The 21598-nt window shown below is 37.1% G+C and overlaps 1 protein-coding gene across 4 annotated transcripts in view; it reads right to left on the bottom strand.

The window, feature by feature from the left end:
• Positions 1–21598, bottom strand: part of si:ch211-51h4.2 — a 115242-nt gene that overhangs the window by 11532 nt on the left and 82112 nt on the right. For all 4 annotated transcript variants that reach the window (XM_027169685.2, XM_027169684.2, XM_047807117.1 and 1 more), the window contains one exon: positions 17685–17727. In XM_027169685.2, coding sequence (XP_027025486.2) covers positions 17685–17727 — 43 coding nt within the window. The remainder of the gene's footprint in view (positions 1–17684; positions 17728–21598) is intronic.

Here is a 21598-nt window from a genome sequence, read left to right as displayed (position 1 = left end):
TGTCCATTATTAAAAGTTCTATACAAATAAATTTGAATTGAAGTTGATTATGTAATTATTAGGCAACATTATTAGTTACGTTTCTATGTATTTGTACTCCACAGTATCCAGCCATAAACATATATACTAAAGTTCGAAATTTAGTTACTAATTTTAAATGAGCTAAAATTTTAGTAGTAAAATGTAAATGTTTGTAAATAACTGTGTAAAATGTTATGTCTTCATGTGAAATATACTGTAATTTAAATAATGTAACGTTACTGTTAGAAAATTAAGTTTGTTTTAAAACCCCTATACAAATTTGTGTAATATACCAAGCAAGGAAGATCCACAAGACAAGTGGGAAGATATTGCAATAGTGATGATTCACCCATCCATTTTCTGTACTGCTTATCCTACACACGGTCATGAGACAACTGGAACCAATGCCAGGGGACTCTCGGCACAAGGCAGGGGACAACATTGATGGGAAGCCAATCCATAACAGGACACAAAAACACACATACACAACCCACAAGTAACTGCATACAACTATGGACAATCTACAGATGTCCCCCAGCTATGGATGGTGGGAGGAGACCAGAGTGCTCACAGGAAACCCATGAAGTACAGAGAGTACATGCACAGACTCCTTGCTAACCACTAAGACCCCAATGCTCCATGTGGACATTCACTGGGATTTAATTAAGCTAAGAAACTGAAAAATGTGTCTGAAGTAAAACCAGGCTGTTATAACCTCTCACAGTGGGGCTCAGATCTAAACAGTAATTCGCATACGCTTCGGGCTTGTGCTAGTTTTTTTAGTGAGATTGTGCCAAAGAGGTCAATGTCTCATGTTTTCCTCTGCTGTGTCACTGCTGTGTTTCCCGATATCGCATTTGACAGACACACAGCTGCATGAGGTGTAGCTGATGATTGCCAGGACATGCTTTTGAAATGTTTTTGAAAGTATGCACCATTGCAGAGGTGGTAAACATGGCAAACAACCTGATGACTGGTGACAGAAATATGGAAAATGCACACATGTGTGACTCATCCATGAGGCACTAGCAGGACAAAGTGGCATCTATATGGCTTGCTTTACAAAAAGTTATACTTTCCTTTTTCTCTCCTCACATTGTTGTTTGGTTCAACAGGTGCTCTGTTTGCTGTGTAATGATCCCTCCAATCCTACAACAGATCAGCACCAGGTTTGCTCAATTTATAATAAACTGTAACTTTGCCCATGCGGTTCCACAAAAAAGGTTGGTGACCAACACAGCTTAACCTGAATGTGTTCACCCGATCTTAGACCGTAGATCTTTTTGATCCACCAATTTTTAAAACTGCAGGCTGTTTTTACTCAGTGCAATCATTCAGACCTGCTTATGACTCATTGCAAACAATTTCTAGACAGAAATGCTTGTAGAAATTGCATCCAAGTTGGCATAACTGTCTACTAGTTTCAAAACAAGGTGAAATAAAGTTGGCTCTTCAAATACATGACTATCTGTCTGGATGTATTTTTGCAACAACATGTCAGAATCAGACTGAAACGTTGCACTTTATTCGACTTTATTTTGCCTCGCCAAATGTCCTGTTCCTTCGATTATGCATCTTTGGCACTTGCCGCAAACTAGAGTTTTGAAATTGTAGCTAATTTGTTTGGATTGAAAATAGATAAGAGCTGCTGTTTGCTATAGAGACAGACAGTATATAAAGCAAATAAGGAAACATGGGAAAGGAGTCGAGCAGAAAGGCTGGAACAATACACAAAATTAAAATTCAATTAAATATGATATGGAGGTTTCAACAGGATGCATTTATATCCAGCAAAAACAAAGTCTTGCCTGATGTCCTAGTGTTCCATTTTCAGTGAAGAGTCAACATCATAAAATTACATGACTTATAATAAATAAATAAACAAACAAACAAATAAATAACTGAATAACAATGTCATAGTGTTTGTGTGATCCATTCAGGCGCTCTCTCTATTAGTTTCTATACTACACGATATACAGTGGGCTCCAAATGTCTGAGAGCAGTAATTTTCATCACAAATGATATTGACATCAGAGATATAACTTTTCAGAGTTACTTTTAGAAATTTCTTTAAATTTAGTTGGTCCCCTTTTTTGCTTTAATGACAGTACACACTCAAGCTGGTATGGACTTTACAAGTTTATTTAAAACCTCACGATTGACTTGAGATTCGGTTCATCAGAGGGTCGTTTGATTATATGCTTCAATAGAATTTGACCTTTTGTACAAAGTAGTTACCAGCATCAATCTTGCAGAAATAATGCAGAATCCTGAATATCAAATATTCAAGATTTTGAACATTTACTTTCTTTGTTTTAAAATATTCCAAACTGTTTATTTTCAATTAATTAATTAAAAAAAAAAATTAAATTCAGACATATATACACCCCATGTCTATATTATATAACATATATTGCATATTATATAACCTTATTCAGATAACAAAATTGGTCTAACTCTTATCAAAAACCTTGTAAACCTACTGGTGTGACCTAAGGGGGACGCGTGTGGACATGGGTGCATCTACTGTCTGCTGGCAGTGCAGAGAAAGTCCCAGCTCGCTGCAGCTCAAACGTTTTTTTGATTACTGCACTATCCACTGTACTGTCTAGAATCTCCTGAATTTCCAGATCTCTGTGGTGTTTTCTTTAACCCCAGAATCAGCTGGGAATGGCTGCCTGAAGCAAGATGAGAGGCTCTACTCTCTCTCTCTCTCTCTCTCTCTCTCTCTCTCTCTCTCTCTCTCTCTCTCTCTCTCTCTGTATGTGTGTACTATTAGAAGCAGCTAGTACCCAAGCATCTCAGATCAAACATACTTATGATAAGCGTGCTGTTGTTGTAGATGATGATGGTGCTTTTAACCCAAGAAACCTTTCCTGATATAAGATAAAAAGGGGACTACATTGTCAGAGCAGGGATTGTATGCTTGATTATATGTGTATACACATAATATGAGGTATTTTATGACAATACCAGACTAAGTAGTAGTGACCATAATATTCACTAAGCCCTTGTGACAGATGAAATGGTAGATCAGTAGTTAAGACACACTTAGACACGCTTACTCATCGACAGGTTGCTATTTAAAATCCCACCATTGACAAGCTTCTACTTATGGGCCATTGGGTAACCCTCAAATGCACAGAGGTATATGGTTAAGGGGGTCTGCTAAATGGCATAAATAAAATCAAGAGTCTTACAAACACTACAATATGCTACCTTGTGACACCCTGAAGGATAAGTAGTGTGTGCTGACACTAGAGACTGAGAGAAATCTTTAGCTTATAAAGATATGTTTTTAATGGATTAATAATAATGTATTAGAAATACTCTCAGCTTCTGACTAATTAGATTTGAGAATTCCACAAAACCCAGAAGAAAAAGTTATATTCCAAGCCCATGTATTCCCAAACACTCGACTGACTTTCTTTTTACTTTGTCACTGTCCAAGTAACTTTGCGATAGAGATATGAATCCTTGAATTAAACACAAGGGATCTTCCATCATTACAGCGAAACTGTTCATAGGGTCAGAACTGCAGCTGATATATCTGTCTTTTGACTTTTTCTTCTTCTTCTTCTTCTTCTTTTTATTTTTTTTATAAATCTTACACTGGGTCTCTTTTGGCTGGAACTTCACATTTGCTCAAAGACAGTACTGCAGCCTGCCTCTGTACATCTTCCTATCTCACTTTTTGTCATTGTATCCTGACATGTGTCAGAAGGATGTGGCGGCTCCAGACACACTCTGAACCATCAGGGGAATAATATGAATCAGAAGTATATGAAGAATAAAAAGAATCAGAGGTTTAAGGTAAAAAGCTTCCTTGCTGATGTTCTTTTACCATTTTTCCTTTTGTCTGCTGAAGAGCAGGAGTTTGCCTTTTTAGCCCTGTGATTTTCCAGAGGGGTAAAGCTCAGGAGGGTTGACAGTCCAAATGGCAAGAGATCTCTGACAAATGGTAATAGAAGTGAAATTAAGAAGATAAAAGCGTTGGTATCACATTACCCACTTTTGCTAAGCCCTCACAAGTCTCAGGGCTGTGAAGAGAAGCCCTGATATATACAAAATGGGGAACATTTGGCTTAAACTTTGCCTGAGGCATGAGAGTAAGCTAACCAGCACAAGATGTCCTTTTGATTAAGAAAACGTGCCCCTCAGGTGAGAATTTCAACTCCGAATTTTAATGCTTCAGCAATTTCCATAAAAGAGACATCATAGGAAGTTCTTCTGGTTCCTGATTTTTAATTTGCATTAAAATGTTGGAAGCCTGAGATAAATATAGACATCAAGCATACCCAACATCGAGGATATCAAAGCAAAAAATGACACTACACTGACAGTTTCACATTTTTCCATTTAAAGTTTATAATGACGCTTCGAAATCTTTCTATACCTACAGTAAATAAGATGTTTGAGTTGAAGCATGACCAATAATAATAATAATAATAATAACAACAACAACAACAACAATAATAATAATAAACGTTATACTAATATGAAAAAAAAAGCTCACAAAGCTCTATTAATTTCTGTCATGTCTAAACTAGTGACTGCAGACATCATACATACATCACGCAGCAGAGGAGACAGTAGCAAGCTTGCTAGTTAAGTTAGTAAACCAGAAAACACTCATCTGATCAGGAAGCTAGTTAGCCTGTCAACACAAATCGGCTTACAAATAACACTAATGAGATAATATAATGTGAAACACAGCCTGGACCATGAAATTACTAAACAAGCTTTTCACCCTGTCATTTAGCTAGATATTTAAAGTAAGCAGGTTAGCTTTTCACCAATAGGCTACGGGCTGCATGAAGCCCCAGAAAGCACTGAGAATATTCCACTGAGAGATCAGAGTAGAGCATTCATTTCTGTTGTTACAACAAGACTGATCCTAGCTGGCTAGCTCACTGTGTCAGCTCAGCACGGTGTAACACTGCAGCATTCAAACTGTGAAGCTCTTGTTAGAGCATGAGTGGTTTTGCTCTTTCACCTACTACTCAGTAAATGACACAGAATTTTTTATAACACTATTCCCCATCTCTTCTATACAGAAGGGATGATGATACCAGCAGCAGATATAAAGATACTCTTTAGAGCATTGGATATGGTTTAGAATGCAGCCTTGAATGTGTGTTCACTTTGTGCCACATTTAGCGACAGCTGGTCGTGATGGATTTTATAGATGGGATAACATCTAATATCTAAACTGAAACTATAAGAAACTATAATAAACATTTTGTTCTTGTTTATGTGCATCTTCTCAATCATTGCTAATGATGTGTCGAGCATGTCAGCAACATGAGCTACAAATAATAAGCACCTGAGTAAGCGCAGTCAAATCAATGCCATTTTATTTATAAAGAACGTCATATAATGTCACATTAAATACACTCATCAACCTAACAATATAATCAAGTCAATGAAAAATAAGTTGGAAATGAAACTGGCTAATTAGAAATGGGGATTTTTTTCCATAGTTTAGGACCCTGTGATTGGCTGAATAACCCTGTGTCTTGATAGAAGTAAATACAGAAGACCTGTAGCACCTGGCACAGATAGAAGAAACTGGTTCCAAGATCTTAGTGTTCTGCTAGCAAAGCTGCTAATCCTCTGTGTCGTCATAACTTTCCTCACATATAAGTTGTGTTTCATAAATCCGTCTGAAAAATCTATTAAAAATGTTTCCTTGTGCTCCTTATTTTAAAAAAAAACCCAAAAACATTGTTTAAACTGATTAACCTGTTACTGCACAAGACCAAAAAAGCTATCTGTACAATTCTGTATTACTAGAAAAAAACAAGACTGTATGAAAATAGAACGTAGAAATATAGAGATTGTAGCAATGTTGCCTCATAGATTCAGGGTCCCCAATTTGCTCCTGAGCTCTGGTTACTGGCTTTGACTAGTTTTGCAGGTTTTCCCTATGATTCTCAAGTTTCTGCCAACCTCTCAAAGCAAGCAGAAAGTGGATTGACGAGGTTTGACTAGGTGTGAATGTGACTGCATGGTATAAATTTGTATGCATGGTAAAGGTAAATTCCCACCTGACACACCATGTTCCTCAGAAAGGCTCTGTATTCATAAAACCCTAACCAGGATAAAACAGGTGAATGAATGAATGAATGAATGAATGAATGAATGAATGAATGAAAGAATGAATGAATTTTTATGTCTGAGACATAAAAACACAAATCTACTCATATTACCACACTGACACCAGTGCCATGTATGTTATACCCGACAAGTCTGGGAATAATGAGGAGTGTGTACAGATCCAGTTTGTGAGAACAAAAGTGAGCCTCTGTGGGCAAGTCTATCCAGCAGCTGGTGAACAATAACAGAGTATCATGATCACCTCCCGAGAGCGAGTGGCAGTTTGCATAGTGGGGAGCAGGAACAGCACTGTGAAGCCTTGTTCCCAAAGCCTGTAGCAGTGCCTGAATAATTGATGCAGTGCTGGGAATGTTGATAACAGACCGAACCCATTACACATGTCATGATCAATGGCTTAACCTCAGATCTTTGTCATAAGCTTTTATCATGTTTACACTGACAGAATCTGTGTCTAGAGTTGCTTGACATTGCCCTTTAATATCATATATTTAATTGCTTTGATATAGAGTTACCAGAAAGCTCTACAGTAGTTCATAAAAAAACACGATTAGGACTTCCTGAAATACTGTACCAGAGACTCGAGACACAACAAATGGCAAGTTTCATAACTTATGCAAATTTATTTCGCAAAAAGATGCATAGGAAATCAGCTGTCTAAATGTTTCTAAAAGTCCAACAACAACCTGTCTAGCGTGTATTGTTCCCATGGGCTAATCATTGTAAAGGGAGAGAAGTAGTCAAATTTACCTTAATTCTGAAATGTTCTATATAGTCATTTTTTTATGAAGGTTGATAACGATGTAACCCAACAATATTGAGAACAAACCTATAATGTGTTCTAAACAGATACAAATATCAGAAAGAGGAACACTACATGTTTTTAGAAGGCTAGACAGAAACATTTAGAGGATTGAAACTGAGAACCGGAATTTTTTTTCTTTTCATACATATGAGCTTATTGCAGTTACAGTTGTGTGATGCATTCACAATGTTCATTCCTTCATCCTTAGTACCTACCGGTCTGGGTTTTAATGGCTCAAATTATGCCTTAAGATTGATTATATTTTGGGAAACAGAAGCAATCAAATTTATTATTAAATATTGTAGGAAATATTGTACTTAATACAGTAGGTACAAACAAAAATGATAATTTCCAAAACAAGAGTATTCAGAGTTTCATTCTATAACATAAAATACATCCGTAATAACCCACTTTTAAAATGGAACAGGAAACTTTTCAGGAAACTACAGCCTCAAACTTTTCATTCATTCAAATTCATCCAAAAAGAGAGCAGGGTGGATCCTTATCAGTAAGATTTCAACTCGTTCATTATTACATTGTAGTTCTAGCCTAATGTTAGTGGTAATGTCAGCTAAGTGTATTTAAACTTCAAAATGCTAAAAGTTGTGTTCATTTGTGAAGATCATCATGATGAATAAAACATGTAAAAATCATAAATGTTTGTAAGTCGTAGCACTTACTTTCTGCATTAATCCAAAAGCCAAAAATCTGTTAGCTTTTTATCAACGTAACCTCCATCCCTACAGCACTCAAGATATAAGTCAGTGTGTGATATACTTCAATGGACTGATGTATCCGTGCCTTGCACCCAGCGTCGGGATAGGCTGATCAGGATAAAGAAGTTATTGAGGATAAATGAATGTTATAGAATAATTTGTCATTGTTTTTCATCACAAAAGACAAAAACATGGCTCAAAGCTTTCCAGTTTAACAGTGATCATCATTCACTCATTACTCATGTCTACTGCGCTTCTTGTTTCAGGCTCTTTCCTGATGAATACCAGACTCCTGTCCTGCTGTATTACCTTCTGCTGAGATCAGCCTAAGGGAATCTCACTGCACCATGCTAATCTACATAATTTCCACTCAGACTGTGTAGTTTCACATTGAAAAGCTTTCCTAATGGCATACACTGAGACTGAGGCTAAGCAGCTCACTAACAATGTGTCTGTCTCTGCGTTTCTGTGAATCAAATCTGTACATTTTGCCTATCTACAAACATTGTATAGCATTTTTTATTATCAGTACTTTCTATACAAAATATGTAATTTGACGCATGATATGGAATTTCAAGTTAGTGGTGCAACAGACTTGAGCAAACTATATGGGCAGAGGTTTGTGGACACCTGACCAACCATGTGCGTGTGTGCATCACACTCTTAGTTGTTATAATTACCTCCAGTCTTATAGGCAGATTCTCTACTAGATTTTGGAGCATGGTTATGGGGAGAAGATCATTAGTAGGCCTGGGCATTGATGTCAGGCAAGGAGGTATCTTATAGAGCTCGCTTTGTGCAGAGGTGCATTATTATGCTGGAAACTGTTTGACCATTTTGTGCAGCAGTCTGGAGAAGACCCACGTGATGTGGGTGTGATGGTCAGGTGTCCACATGCATTTCACCTTATAGTATCATTTGCACTGTAGCCCGTTGAAATTAATGTTAGTGTGATGATTTAGCAAGGCACAGTTTTATTCCAGGTCCTGTTTGATACCTAGATCCTAACTTGTTTTGTCCATCGACATAAGGCTTGCTGAAAGAAACTATATAATAAATCAGAAAATAGATTTGGGCTAGAATTATCTTTCAAATCTGTCCGTAAATGAACTGAGCTGAATGCTGCTGACTCACTGCAAGCCTGAAAATCAGATATAGAGATGCATCTATGTACATGTAGCATATGTAGACAAGCTCTGAGAAACATTTTACACAGGAATATGAATTGATATTCTTACATTGGAATGTATTGGGATAATTGAGTGAACAGCAAAGAAAATCCTTTTCAAATGTAAACTGGAAAAGAAACAAGAGCTTTAACACTCCAAATGCAGCAAGTACAGTATATAAAATACATTTTAATTGAAAATGTCTGAAGATTAGGGAAACGGATACTCCTAAAACCTTACAGCATCTGAACTTTGTGTGCCAGCAGATATCAGTTCCAGTGAACACAACAGAGACAGGTGATTTGCACAAGTGAAGCAGTGGTGCATTGGATACTGTTTCTGATTACAGATAAGAGGATTCTAGGTTGTACTTCTGACTGCATCATAATTGTTTAATGGAGCAGCACCGGGTCAGTGGTTAAGACTGTGGCTTAGTGATATAAAAAATAAAAACATTAGTTTTAAGTTTTAAGAGAGTCTGGATTCTCTCAATGAGTTTTTCCTTACAACTCGCTCATTATGGCTCTAAATCTTAATCAAAATCTAAACTTCTGTTTGCTTTGGTAAAATGTTCATTGTTAAATGTTCTATTAAAACCACAATCAGGTTGTAATCCTGTAAAATTGTAAAACCTCTAGATCAGTTGAAACAGGTTCCAGAGAAATAAAAAACAATCAGCAGATGACAGTTTCGGATATTCCAGTTTACACTGTGTGCAAAGTTTAATTATTGGTAGTATAGTATTTTGACCATATCATCATTTTTATGCATAGTTTCTAACACTAAGCTGTATAAACTTGTATATTTATTTAAGCATATCAGGTGATGTGTATTTGTGTAATGAGGGATGGTGTGACCCGATATCAAGGTGTACATAATTATTAGGCAGCGTCTCAAAATCAACTTCCAACCCTAAAACCAGTTTTTAGAAGACACTTTCTTCAACAGTGGTACATCAAAAAATCTGCATCTTTCAAGGAGACCATTCAAGAATGTCTTTTCTGCAGGACAATGATCCATCATCGCATGCATCAAAGTACACCACTGAGTGGATAGCAGGTAAAGACCTTAAAGGTGAAAGAATAATGACATGACCCCCTTCCTCACCTGACCTCAACCCTATTGAGAACTTGTTAGCCCTTCTAAAATGGACAATGTCTGGGAGACTGTGGTTCCTGCTGCACAAAAAAATTCAACAGATCAAGAAACAGATCAATAATAAAATGAATCCTTAAAAATACAACTAAGAATAAAAACAGGAAAAATAAGAAAAACAGGAAATGAGTAAAGAAGAACAGGAAATGAGTAAAATATGGAGGTGCCTCATTCAGAATTTGGTGCTGTTTTGTGGCTGGTGGTCCAGGGGCTTTTTGTGAAGACTGACAGCATCATGAATTCAGCTAAGCACCAGCATAAATTAGTTTTTGCAGCCATGGTTTGTAGGCTATAGCTTGTCCATAGATGGCACTAATCACCTGAAACTTTAATCATTTTAATGAAAGATACTATTATGCAATTCAACAGTATATATATATATTCTTCCTTTTAAACAGTGCAATAAATGTAAAAAACATTTCAAGCCACAAGCAGCAAACTGATGCAACAGAAAGTGAGAACGTTCTTCATATACTGTATATATCTTCATATCATATATTCTTGGCAGATATGATGGTGCTGATGGTGTTCTGCAGGTTGGTATCAATACATACAGGGGCAAAAGTTCTCTGAAATGTAATATGCAATGCCAATCTAAAATGAATGGAATCAATAGCAAAGGTAAACAATCTAAGAACAGAATTTCATAGTCAACCCCAGCCACCACCCTACTGTGTTCAACTTGATGTCATGCCTGTCTTCTGTATTTACTCTAATATGATTTATTTTATCATGAATTTTGAAATATCACCCTTAGTGAATAACATTTTTCCAGCCTGGATCGATGTTGCTATTGACTTTTCTCTCCATTTTACAGAGCACTGCTTCCCAAAATTTGCACCTTTTCCTCTTTAGCTAGGCTCTACTAGAGCTTTCACCCCATCTGAACCCAATAATAAGCACACAAGTCAAGTCCCTGGGACATCAATCCATTTCATCTGACAACTCCACATAGCTCTCTCAGGACTGTGCCATTCGATGCTACCCTCTGAATAATGAATGGGTCTCAGCTGTTTTAAACTCATGCTCAAATGCTTCTGACAGATATTGACCTGGAATGATACTGAGAGAGAATCCCTAATGCAGCGGGATTGGTGGGAACAGAATTTTCTGTCACAAGTAAGTTGTCATTTTGTGTACAGAAGGCAAAAACAAAAAGGACTTTACCAAAAATGGCATGATACTCTACATACAGTAAATAGCAACATGTTTATTTATGTTTTTATTGACACTGTATTTAACATAAATTTTTGAAAGAGCTATGAACTAAGCTTGTAACAAAATATAAATATATTAATGGAAATGAACAGAATGTCTAATCAACTGATACAAATACTTGCATTATTTAGATTTTTGTTTTGTTGGTTATTATTATTTTGGGTATCTGATTGAATAGTAGGATCGAAACTGAAATTCAGTAACATGCAGGTGAACAGTCAGATGTGAAGCTTAGGAGTGTGTTAAGGTGGCTGTGGTACCTTAAATTAAGCTACTAGTTTGTTTTTTATTTTTAAATCAAATTAAATGTATTATTTCACTGTGTGACTGGGTTGATTTCATTGGTAGATCCCAACACTTCCAGTTTAGGCCACATCCATCTTAGGTTTAAATCAAAACAAAAAGTCACAGATATAAATGAACAGCTATAGATTACAGTATTTTTATTAAACCCCAATATTGGACAGAGCTTTCTTTGCATTGAGAATTGTAGTACTTAGTATTAAGTATTACCACAACATCAAAAGTACCACAATTGTGTTTCAATCCCAAAATTTGAAGCCATGGCACATTTTTCTTTATTGGATAAAGTACCACAGGCAGTTCACATTTGACAATGAGTCACACAATTAAAGACTTGCTGAGTTGTTGAATGTTTTCCTTCAAGCCCTGATAATTTCAATTTGCTACAGTTTAAATCATAAGTGATTCCAAGCACCACTTGGCGCTATAATGCAGAGAGAGAGAGAGAGAGAGAGAGAGAGAGAGAGAGAGAGAGAGAGAGAGAGAGAGAGAGACGGGGGGAGGCATCTAATGTAATGACACACACCAATCATAACCAATCATCATGGTGGTTCTGGATGAGCGAGCACAAAGATGGATGATAGGCAAAAGACAAGAAGAGAAAAACAAGACCCTCAACCTTCACAGGAGGCTAAAACAATTTCTAATTAGTGTCCATTATGAAAGTAGGAGGAGGACAAATTAAGCTGATTTGTTAGCTGAAGGAACAGAGTTTTTATTGAATCTGTGTGATGCAGGATAATAGTGTCATTTTAAACAAGTATATTTGTTGATTAACAAAATGGCCTACTAAAGATGCCATGTGAACAGTATATTATAGTCTAGGACTACCAAAGTTATGATACCTTAAGCAGTAGTGTGAAAGTGCCTCAAACCAATGGCCCCAAGCTCAGTCTAACCCACCTGGTAATGTGAAACATAATATGCTCAGTTCATGTAAGTGCTAGCAGAAGTGGTACGTATCTGTCAGCTGTCAATCATGTCACATATTGCGGGTATGTACTGTCACTAAGTCCCTTAAGAGAAATAGGGTTTCTGTAGCATTGAGCATGCAGTGCACTCACACGTACCCACACACTATGAATAATATCTATGAATAATGTATGGACCTGGCGGGAAAGAACAGGAGGCAAATACAGAAGCAAACTAATTACAACCTGAAAACACAGCCATGCAGCTCCACTATAACACCTCACACTGTCTGTCAATCATCCATGTCTAAAACACTCCTTTTCTGCCCTGCACCCATCACGGATTGGGAGGCGTAGGTTTGGCTGAGGTGATATTGGGTGTTTCTGGAGTGATATAAGGTGGAGATTCACACCCTGCTGACAGAATGAGAGCACCATACACACTCTCTAGACTCTTGAACAGTGCAGTATATGATCCTCTTTTAGTAGCCTTACTACTGAGAGCCAGAGCTAACAAAAAGAAAAAAAAATCAAATAAACTGATAAGTCTGATTAATTTATGTTCCTGATCAAATTCTCTGCTGAAAATATTGTACAGAATCGATCAGGGTGAGTCTGGAATGGCTACGTTAGCTCTTCCATCAACACATTTATTTTTACAAACTCAATATATGGCTGGTATTGAAGCCAGACTGCAGACTACATTTGGGTTCCCAAGCTTTTTTACAGTGGACTGCAAGTCACAACATTTTTGACTGTGTTGTGTGGGCGCTGTCATGGGAAGATCAGCTTTATGGGGCATTTGTGTTCTGGGCTGGCTGAAGTTATAAAATGGTTAATTATGTGGAGAATAAAACATAATGGGGCATGCTGCTTGAGGAAAATAGGAAAATAATAAACAACAGAGTGAGTGGTGTTTAATCTTATTTATTTGGAACCAGTTATTTTCCAATAACAGTACAAGGGCTGTCACTACTTCTCGATTATAAATAATCAATAAAAATTTCATGTAAATGAGGCTCAAGAAGGTGGCAATAATGTTTGCTTTACAACAAACCACAAGGAAGCACATTCAGGTTAGTGATCAGAAAGTCAGAAAGAAAGATCAGAAACCCAGTGCTGCCAACCTGTCACTACTGGATCCTTGAGCAAGGCCCTTACCATCACCTGCTCAAGTTTTCTGGACTTTGAGCATAAAAAACAAAACAAACATGTCACCAGCTTGCTCCTGATGTATCTCTTACCATAGCAAAAGAAGCTTAACAAGAATTTGTTTGGTCATAGAATACGAGCAGAATCAGCTGATATACACAGTGCTATCAGTATTGTATAGAAAAATTGAAGTGTGTGATTGGTGAAGCTGTAGAACCAATATGAATATACAAGCATTAAATGACTCCAGCACGGATTCATAAAAAGCAACAGTAGCTGTTCTTCATGAGTCACTTCGTTGTACACGTTTGTTTGCTGGAGCATGAAGGCTTCGCTTAATGCATTGCAAATGTCACCAGCAAGGCAGTCATGACAAGTGACAAAACCTCCTTGAACATGGCTTTGTGCTGCCAACCCAGACACCACAGCATAAAAGGAACAATATTTACCAACTCATGGGAAGAGCAAGCTGCAAAGCTGCTTCACTCTAGAGGCTCAGTAGAACCATTAAACATAATGCCTCTACATATCTGCCTGCTGCGCAAAATATTCATTACCTTTTGCTTTTTCCTTTATTCATATTTAACCCGGCATATGTCATGCAGTGATGCCTGTTTCAGTAGAAGTACCATTACTACTGCTGTTCTCTAAAGGGCAAAGAATGTGAGTAAATGACAGATGGTTTGATAACAAAGCCGTTGCTCTGTGAAAACAGGCAGATGCCTAGGATAACATCGAAGTTATGCTAATAACATACAAGAAGCATTTGACACATTGCAAAATGGAGCAAAGTGTTCAGTATCAGGGGCTTAACACAGCATCAGGGGCTTAACACTAATTTGAATTCTGCATTCTTAGAAAAATGTATGTTTGGTTTGTTTTCATTCATTCATTCATTCACTCATTCATTCAATATCAACCTCAGACTGGACTACATTCCCAAATAAATAACTTCAATGAATTTATATAGAATTTACCTTTTTAAAAATTTTGAGGTACATAAAGGCTAATTGACCCATCATTTTATTAGGAACACCAATCTTGTGGCAGGAGTGCAATGCATAAAATTATGCAGAAATGAGCCATCACCTTCATTTTATGTTCAATCATCACAATGTTGGAAAAATGGCATTGTGACATGGCACGAAATGATGCAATAAAGAAAAAACTTCTAGTGATCAAACAAACATTGCGTGAACTCTACTGCTGCTGACCATTTTTATCCCTTTAAGGCCACAATTTACCATCTTCTAATGGTTACTTCCAGTATGATAAGGCACCATGTCACAAAGCAAAATACGTCTAAAACTGGTTTTATGAACATGAAGATGAGTTCAATGTTCTTCAGTGGCTTTTCCAATGACCAGATCTGAATCCAAAAGAAAGCCTTTGAGATGTGACAGTATGAAAGATTTGCAGCGTGAAAGTACGTCTGAAAAATTTGCAGAAATTGTGTGATGCAATCATGTCAACATGAACCAGAATCTCAAAGTAATGTTTCCAACAGCTTGTGGAATCCATGCCATGAAGAATTGAGGTTGTTTTGTGTGCACAGGAAAGCTTTACTCAGAATTAGTACAGTGTTCCTTATAAAGTACTAAGTGAGCAGACAGAGAAGAGGTTTATGGTTAAACGTGGCATGTAGGAATACACTGACATGCAACACGTATATTTATGGTTCAACCAAGTGTGTCTGTTGCATACTGTCAGAACCCCGGAAGGACATGGATTGGAGACAGACCCGTACGCAGGATAGCTTCAAATGAAAGGGGTATAATACATGAGGAAGACAAACATATCCACAATACACGGGGAACTGACGAGACTAATTACAACACGTAATTATTAATGAAGCCGCTCACATATATACAGACAGGGACAATCACACACAATGGGGAACAGGTGTGATGACCAGGAGGAGCAGACGAAGGCGGGCAATCACGTGACAAAAACAACAACAAACGCACATGGCAAAAGTCCGCGCTGATCCCTGACACACATGGAAAACGTGTGGGTTTTATGATAGGTTTCAGAGTTTATTCAAAATATATATCACTTGTAAACAATATAATTTACTCAATCCAGTGTACACAATCAAGTTCACTTCAGATCACCTGCTGCTGATGAGAATGGCCACTCATAGAAAACCTGGAGCTACATGGGATGTGGGATATGGATGGTACAACATAACCAAAGAGAAACCATAGAGATGGCCTTGGACCGATGTTCATTATTAAAAGCTCTATATCAATATAACTATATCATACATATATCTTCCATGCAGTTATCATGTGGGTATCTTTAATTAAAAAAAAACCCAAAAAAAAAACAGCAATTCCTTTGAAACAAAAAAATGTGCAAGCATTTGTCCTTCTGTGGCTGAATCATTCTGTGATTGCTCAAATACCTGAACTGATAAATACTGCTTAATATAGACATATAAAAGCTCTGTGGTTTATAACTGATCATGCGAGGTTTCTTTCCTCTTCCACTTTTCAATACAAAGATACACCCATACTTTCTTCTATTTATTATTCCTATATTGAAATACTGAACTTTTCTTTGTTTTGGCTCAGACGCTGTTCTTGTTCCCTTTGATGTAAATTCTTATGTGGTTCATGTCACACTTAGTATAAACGCTCATGCTACATCCAGTTGGACACCGACATTAAAGCAGATACATTAAAGAGTACAAATCAGCTCTTTGTAGATAACAGCTAGCATTTTGTTTTCTTTCCCTCTGCATTCAGTCTCTTGCTCTAGTCCCTACAAATGTGTTTACTTGGTGAAAGGCATGGCAGCATTAGCACTCCTGCGTCAGGTGTGATTAGCTGCATTTAAATGATGAATCACTGTGCATGGCTAGACTGAACCATTTGCACCTCAGAGCTCACAAATGCACTTCCAAATAAATGCAGTATTTTTATAGGTCCAGTTTAGTCTGAAAATTATTCTCCCCGATAGTTCATTTTCTCAGAAATAGGAGACCAAAACAAACACTGTTCCCAGCTGTTTGCGGACCCTCGTTGCAGTTCCACTGCTCTCCTTGCTCTGACGCTAAGTGTTTGGAATGGATATATTAATACCCATTACATTGTTACTATAGCTCAATCAAGCTGAGAGCTGCACAGGGAGGGATGCAGGAGTGTGCTTGAAAATATTTATTCATACATAATTCATATGTGACTCATGTCCTTGCCTGCCTGCAGGCCTCCTGAGCTCAGGCCGTGGGCACAACACAAGAAAAGAAGAATTTATCACACTTGAGTTGCATTAGCAATGCAAAACATTGTACACACTACAGAGTTTACTCTAAAAGGGTAAAGGGTTATCACATGAGTCTGCCACATTATCACAAAGCAAGTTCTTCTTCTTATTTTCTCCTCTGTCATGTTCCATTTTTTAAAAAAGCCATTCATAGCTTGTTTTATTCAAAATATATTGGGATATAATAAGGATGAAGGAAATAAATCAAGACGAGCAACCTAGAGAAAACAAAAACCTCATGTCAATCTTGATGTTTTTTTTTAGAGTGAATCACTTCCTGTTTGTTTTTCCCATTATGGAAAATAACAGTAGCAGTTTTTAGATTAAAATTGAGTTCTATCATCAACAAAAATTATGATCTATTCTACTAACATCCCTCCTCTTGTCCAGCATTAACAGGGTCGACTCTGGAGCCACCTTGGTTCTGACCGGGATAAAGCAGTTACAGAAAATGAAGGAATATTATCTATAACAATTATATTGGACTATTTCTCATGGTACATCTTTTAAAATAAAATTAAAAAAACTTTTTTGTAGTGACATGGAGTAAAAAAAAATGCTGGTTCCTTTCAAGGTTTCTTCCTCATGTAAGAGTTTTTCTTTGCTACTGGTGTCTCTGAATTGCTCATTAGGGATTGAAATATACATGCGGTTTTTTAGAAAGCTGCTGACAAAGTCTGTTGTTAAAAGCGCTACATAAGTAAAACTAGATTGGAAAAACCCCAAAAGAAACATGAAACACGTTAGGAAAAAAAGCACTACTTGGTTTTTATTCTAAAATTCACTGACAGCCCCTGATATTACAATTGCTGACTATTACAGTTTTTTTGCCAGGAAAATGTCATCCTACCTTTGTTAGAGGTATTGTCGCAATCTCCCCAGCCTTTTCAGACCTATGGAGGGGGGTTGGGGGGTTGGTGGGTGGGATTAGAAGACAATTTGCAAACACATTAAAAAACTTCACTATGGTGTACATAAAAACTATACAACACCATTTAAAGTTAACGCCGTTGTGTATGTAAGTGAATGGCTAATATAAATGCATTGAAATGCCATTATATTATGCTAATTGAGAGGCAGTACAGTTGGTGACGATCAAGTAGATTCTAGTTAAAAGATCATAATCACAATAGCAAGGGTGATAAGTTTTGCCCTTGAAATGCAAAACCACAGAATGAATTTTTGCAAATGTTAATAAAGGTTTTATTTAGGTTTGGACCTACGGGCAAAATATATCTCTGTCTATTCTTCATTTCATTCAATCATTATTTGTGAAATTTTCAACTCAGGGTTTCCTTTTCCTGACTTAAAAAAAAATCATTTGCCATAAGCAAGTTGTGCTTAAGATGAGAACTGGAGGTGTCTCTATGATGGACATTTTCATCATCGCTACATCTTAAGCTAAAGCAAAAGCCAAATTTGTACTGAATGCTAAATAAGTGGATTTGTAATTGAAAGAGGGATCTTTTTATTCACATTTGGCAGGCACTTTTTATCCCAAAGTGAGACGGAATCCAAGCACATAAGTATGCAGTTGAGAGCTAAATGGTTTGCTCAAGGGTCCAAATGTGGCTTTTTTGGGAGTCATGGGATGAACTCAGCCCTTCAGCACAGAACTCTAACCATTCAGCCATCACTGACCACTTTAACACTTTGTGAAGCTTTTATGAGATGATGAGAGATGAGATGAACTTTTATTAATCCCCTGTAGGGAAAATTCTAGTAGACAGAGCGGTGCAAGTAATATCAATGGGAAAAAAACTTTTCAATCAACCTGCATCAAGGAAAAGAGTGCAGAAATTATATATATAAAATAAGTGCATATCTACATATGCCTCTCTCTCTCTCTCTCTCTCTCTCTCTCTCTCTCTCTCTCTCTCTCTCTCTCTCTCATTAATCTCTTTCCTTGACACACACAAAAAAGTGTTGTGTGTGTACAGTATGTAAGACTAAGTCAGTGGAGTAAGAGGTACTGGGTAGAGTTATATTGTAGAATCTAATGGGCTGATGGTACAAAAGAGCCTCCAGACATCTTGAGGCATGTGGCTTTTTTCCTCATCCTCATTCCAGTCAGTACTGCTACTGAATAGTGATCATATTTCTACACAAACAGAATCCTTGAGTGCACTCTATTATTTTTTCACCATTATGAACCTGTTCACAGACAGGTGTAAAGGGTTGGACGGGCAGACCACTTCATGCTTTTAGTACGTACGGTTTACAATAAGTTGCATACCTCTTACTTCTGTCCTGAGCTCTATGGATCTTGTGGTTGGTTAGCATGCTAACTGTGCTAACAGCACTCACTTCTCACTGCTTCAAATCATCCATTCATCCATCCATCCATCCATCCATCTATCTATCTATCTATCTATCTATCTATCTATCTATCTATCTATCTATCTATCTATCTATCTATCTATCTATCTATCTATCTATCTATCTATCTATCTATCTATCTATCATCCATGTTCCAGTCTTGTAATGAAAGAAAGGAACTGCTACACTACAGTACAGCAGATATATTAAAAACAACAATCACAAATCTCCACAAAATCCATCAGTATACAACAATGGCTGACTATTTATCTTCCTTAATCTACTTTTAAATACACATCTGTCTTCATCAGATTCAAGTGGTGTTTGTGCTTTAAAATATTCAAGCAGTGGCTTTCAGAATGGAGGCAGGTAATGCAGTGGAACCGCCAGTCTCTCAGATTCCCTGTGACTCTCTGTAAATCCAGAACCAGCGAAATTTCTCTTGGTTTTAATTATTTCTTTCTCTGAACGCTCCGGGATCCTTTTTCTTCTATAGCCGGTGGATTGTGTTCAGTGTTCCGTTGCTGACCTCCAATTTCCAAAATGTCCCAACGGCTTCGCCAGGAAATCAGATGCCCCACATTTTTATCAAGCTCTGCTGCGTTTGTGGCTTTGTCCCCAAGTCTTTGTCTAATTTCTGCAGCGCAGGCAAATAAAGTCCCACAGTGCAGTGTGCACATTTGAATAAGGCCATTGCTGGCTTATAAAAAATAAAAAAACAAAGAAAAAAAAACTCAATATAAAAAAAGAGTTTTTTGAAAAATAGTTAAAAGGAGAGCTAAAGGAAAAGTTAAAAGGAACCCGATAAGAAATGAATTGGCTGCAACCTTAAATCTGATTACAGTCACTATTATTGAAATAAAACTAGAAAACTGTTCATAAACAGTTCTTCAAATGGTCTACCAAATGACTACAGAGAAAGAACACAATATATCACTAGCTTGGAGAATCAATTTAGATTAAGTCAAGGAAATGTAATCCTTCTTAATCCCTATACGAAGGTGAGTCAATTCAAATAAACAGAGCTGACCAGCAAGGCTACTGTTCTTGAGTCCTCATTAGAGAGCTGCAGCCAGGGAGTTGAGAGGAAGATAGAGAGAGAGAGAGAGAGAGAGAGAGAGAGAGAGAGAGAGAGAGAGAGAGAGAGAGAGAGAGAGATCTTATGTTGTATATCTGGCTGTAAGTGAATTATTAGTGAACAGATTCAACATTTTATCAGTGGGCAGGTTCTTCAGTAGATTTTTACTTTACAGTTAATACATGTTGCATTCAGGAGTGTATATGTTTTGGATGTCTATCAGGATGAGATTCATATCTGAGATGCATTCTGAGTCCATTTTTTTTAATCCTTCAAGTCTGCAATGCCTCATGATAACTGCTGGGGGCTCTGTTGCTCTGTGCATCCAACCATTTTTTCTTTCTTAAACAGGAGCACTATGCCTTTCCATGTCTCTCTCTCTCTCTCTCTCTCTCTCTCTCTCTCTCTCTCTCTCTCTCTCTCTCTCTCTCTCTCTCTCTCACACACACACACACACACACACACACACACACACACACACACACACACACACCACACACACACACACACACACACACATATTTTCCTTGTGAGGACCTTCATGTAAAGGTTCTCATCATTATTAATTAATGCAGTTAATTAATGCTATGCCTACACCTAAATCTAACCCTAAGCTTAACCTCAGTAATCAAAAAATAAATATATTGGTTGCATTAGCTTTTAGATAAAACTGCAGATTTTGTAAAGACTTTTTAAAAAAAAACCCAAACAAACCGAACAAAAACTTGTTCCTCAAGTTCCTTGTGGACTCTCCAAATGTCCCCATAAAGTCAAAAGTTTTAGGTATTCATATCTTTGTGGGGACAAGTTTATATTTTATTTATTTCTCTTGCACTTTGTAATTATGTATTCTGAAGTTCAGCTAAAAGAATTTCCTTCGGGAATAATAAAGTTCTAAGTTCTCACTAAGAAAAACATGATCCCAAACAAATCAGCTCCAAATCAACCCTCACCCACCTTCAGGACCTTCCACTGTCTAAGTACTAATGCTATTATTAACACTATACCCATCAGTGTGGTCCCCATGAAGATGTACAAGACAAAAACACCCATTAAACACAAATACACACACATACACTGCCTTTATAAGGACCTTCCAATGATAGATTTAGCACAGGACTAAGCTGTAATAATAATATTATAATCATCATAATAAGTGATTTTACTAATGAGTGATGCAGGAACACAGACAGATTGCATATGAAAATTAGATATTATTATACCTCTGACCCAGCTGAGCTCTCATACTAAATGAGAGGGGAAAAGTAAAATAACTAGGTGGACTAATATTTAAATGTCCCTAATTCTTGATGAGTAATCAGAAAAATGTCAGAAAAGCCTTCTACAAAATAATGACATTAAAACAA

The sequence above is a fragment of the Tachysurus fulvidraco genome, chromosome 2, assembly GCF_022655615.1.
Source record: "Tachysurus fulvidraco isolate hzauxx_2018 chromosome 2, HZAU_PFXX_2.0, whole genome shotgun sequence".
NCBI lineage: Eukaryota > Metazoa > Chordata > Actinopteri > Siluriformes > Bagridae > Tachysurus > Tachysurus fulvidraco.
Note: the sequence above shows the minus strand (reverse complement) of the source record. Positions and strands in the feature narration are given on the sequence as shown.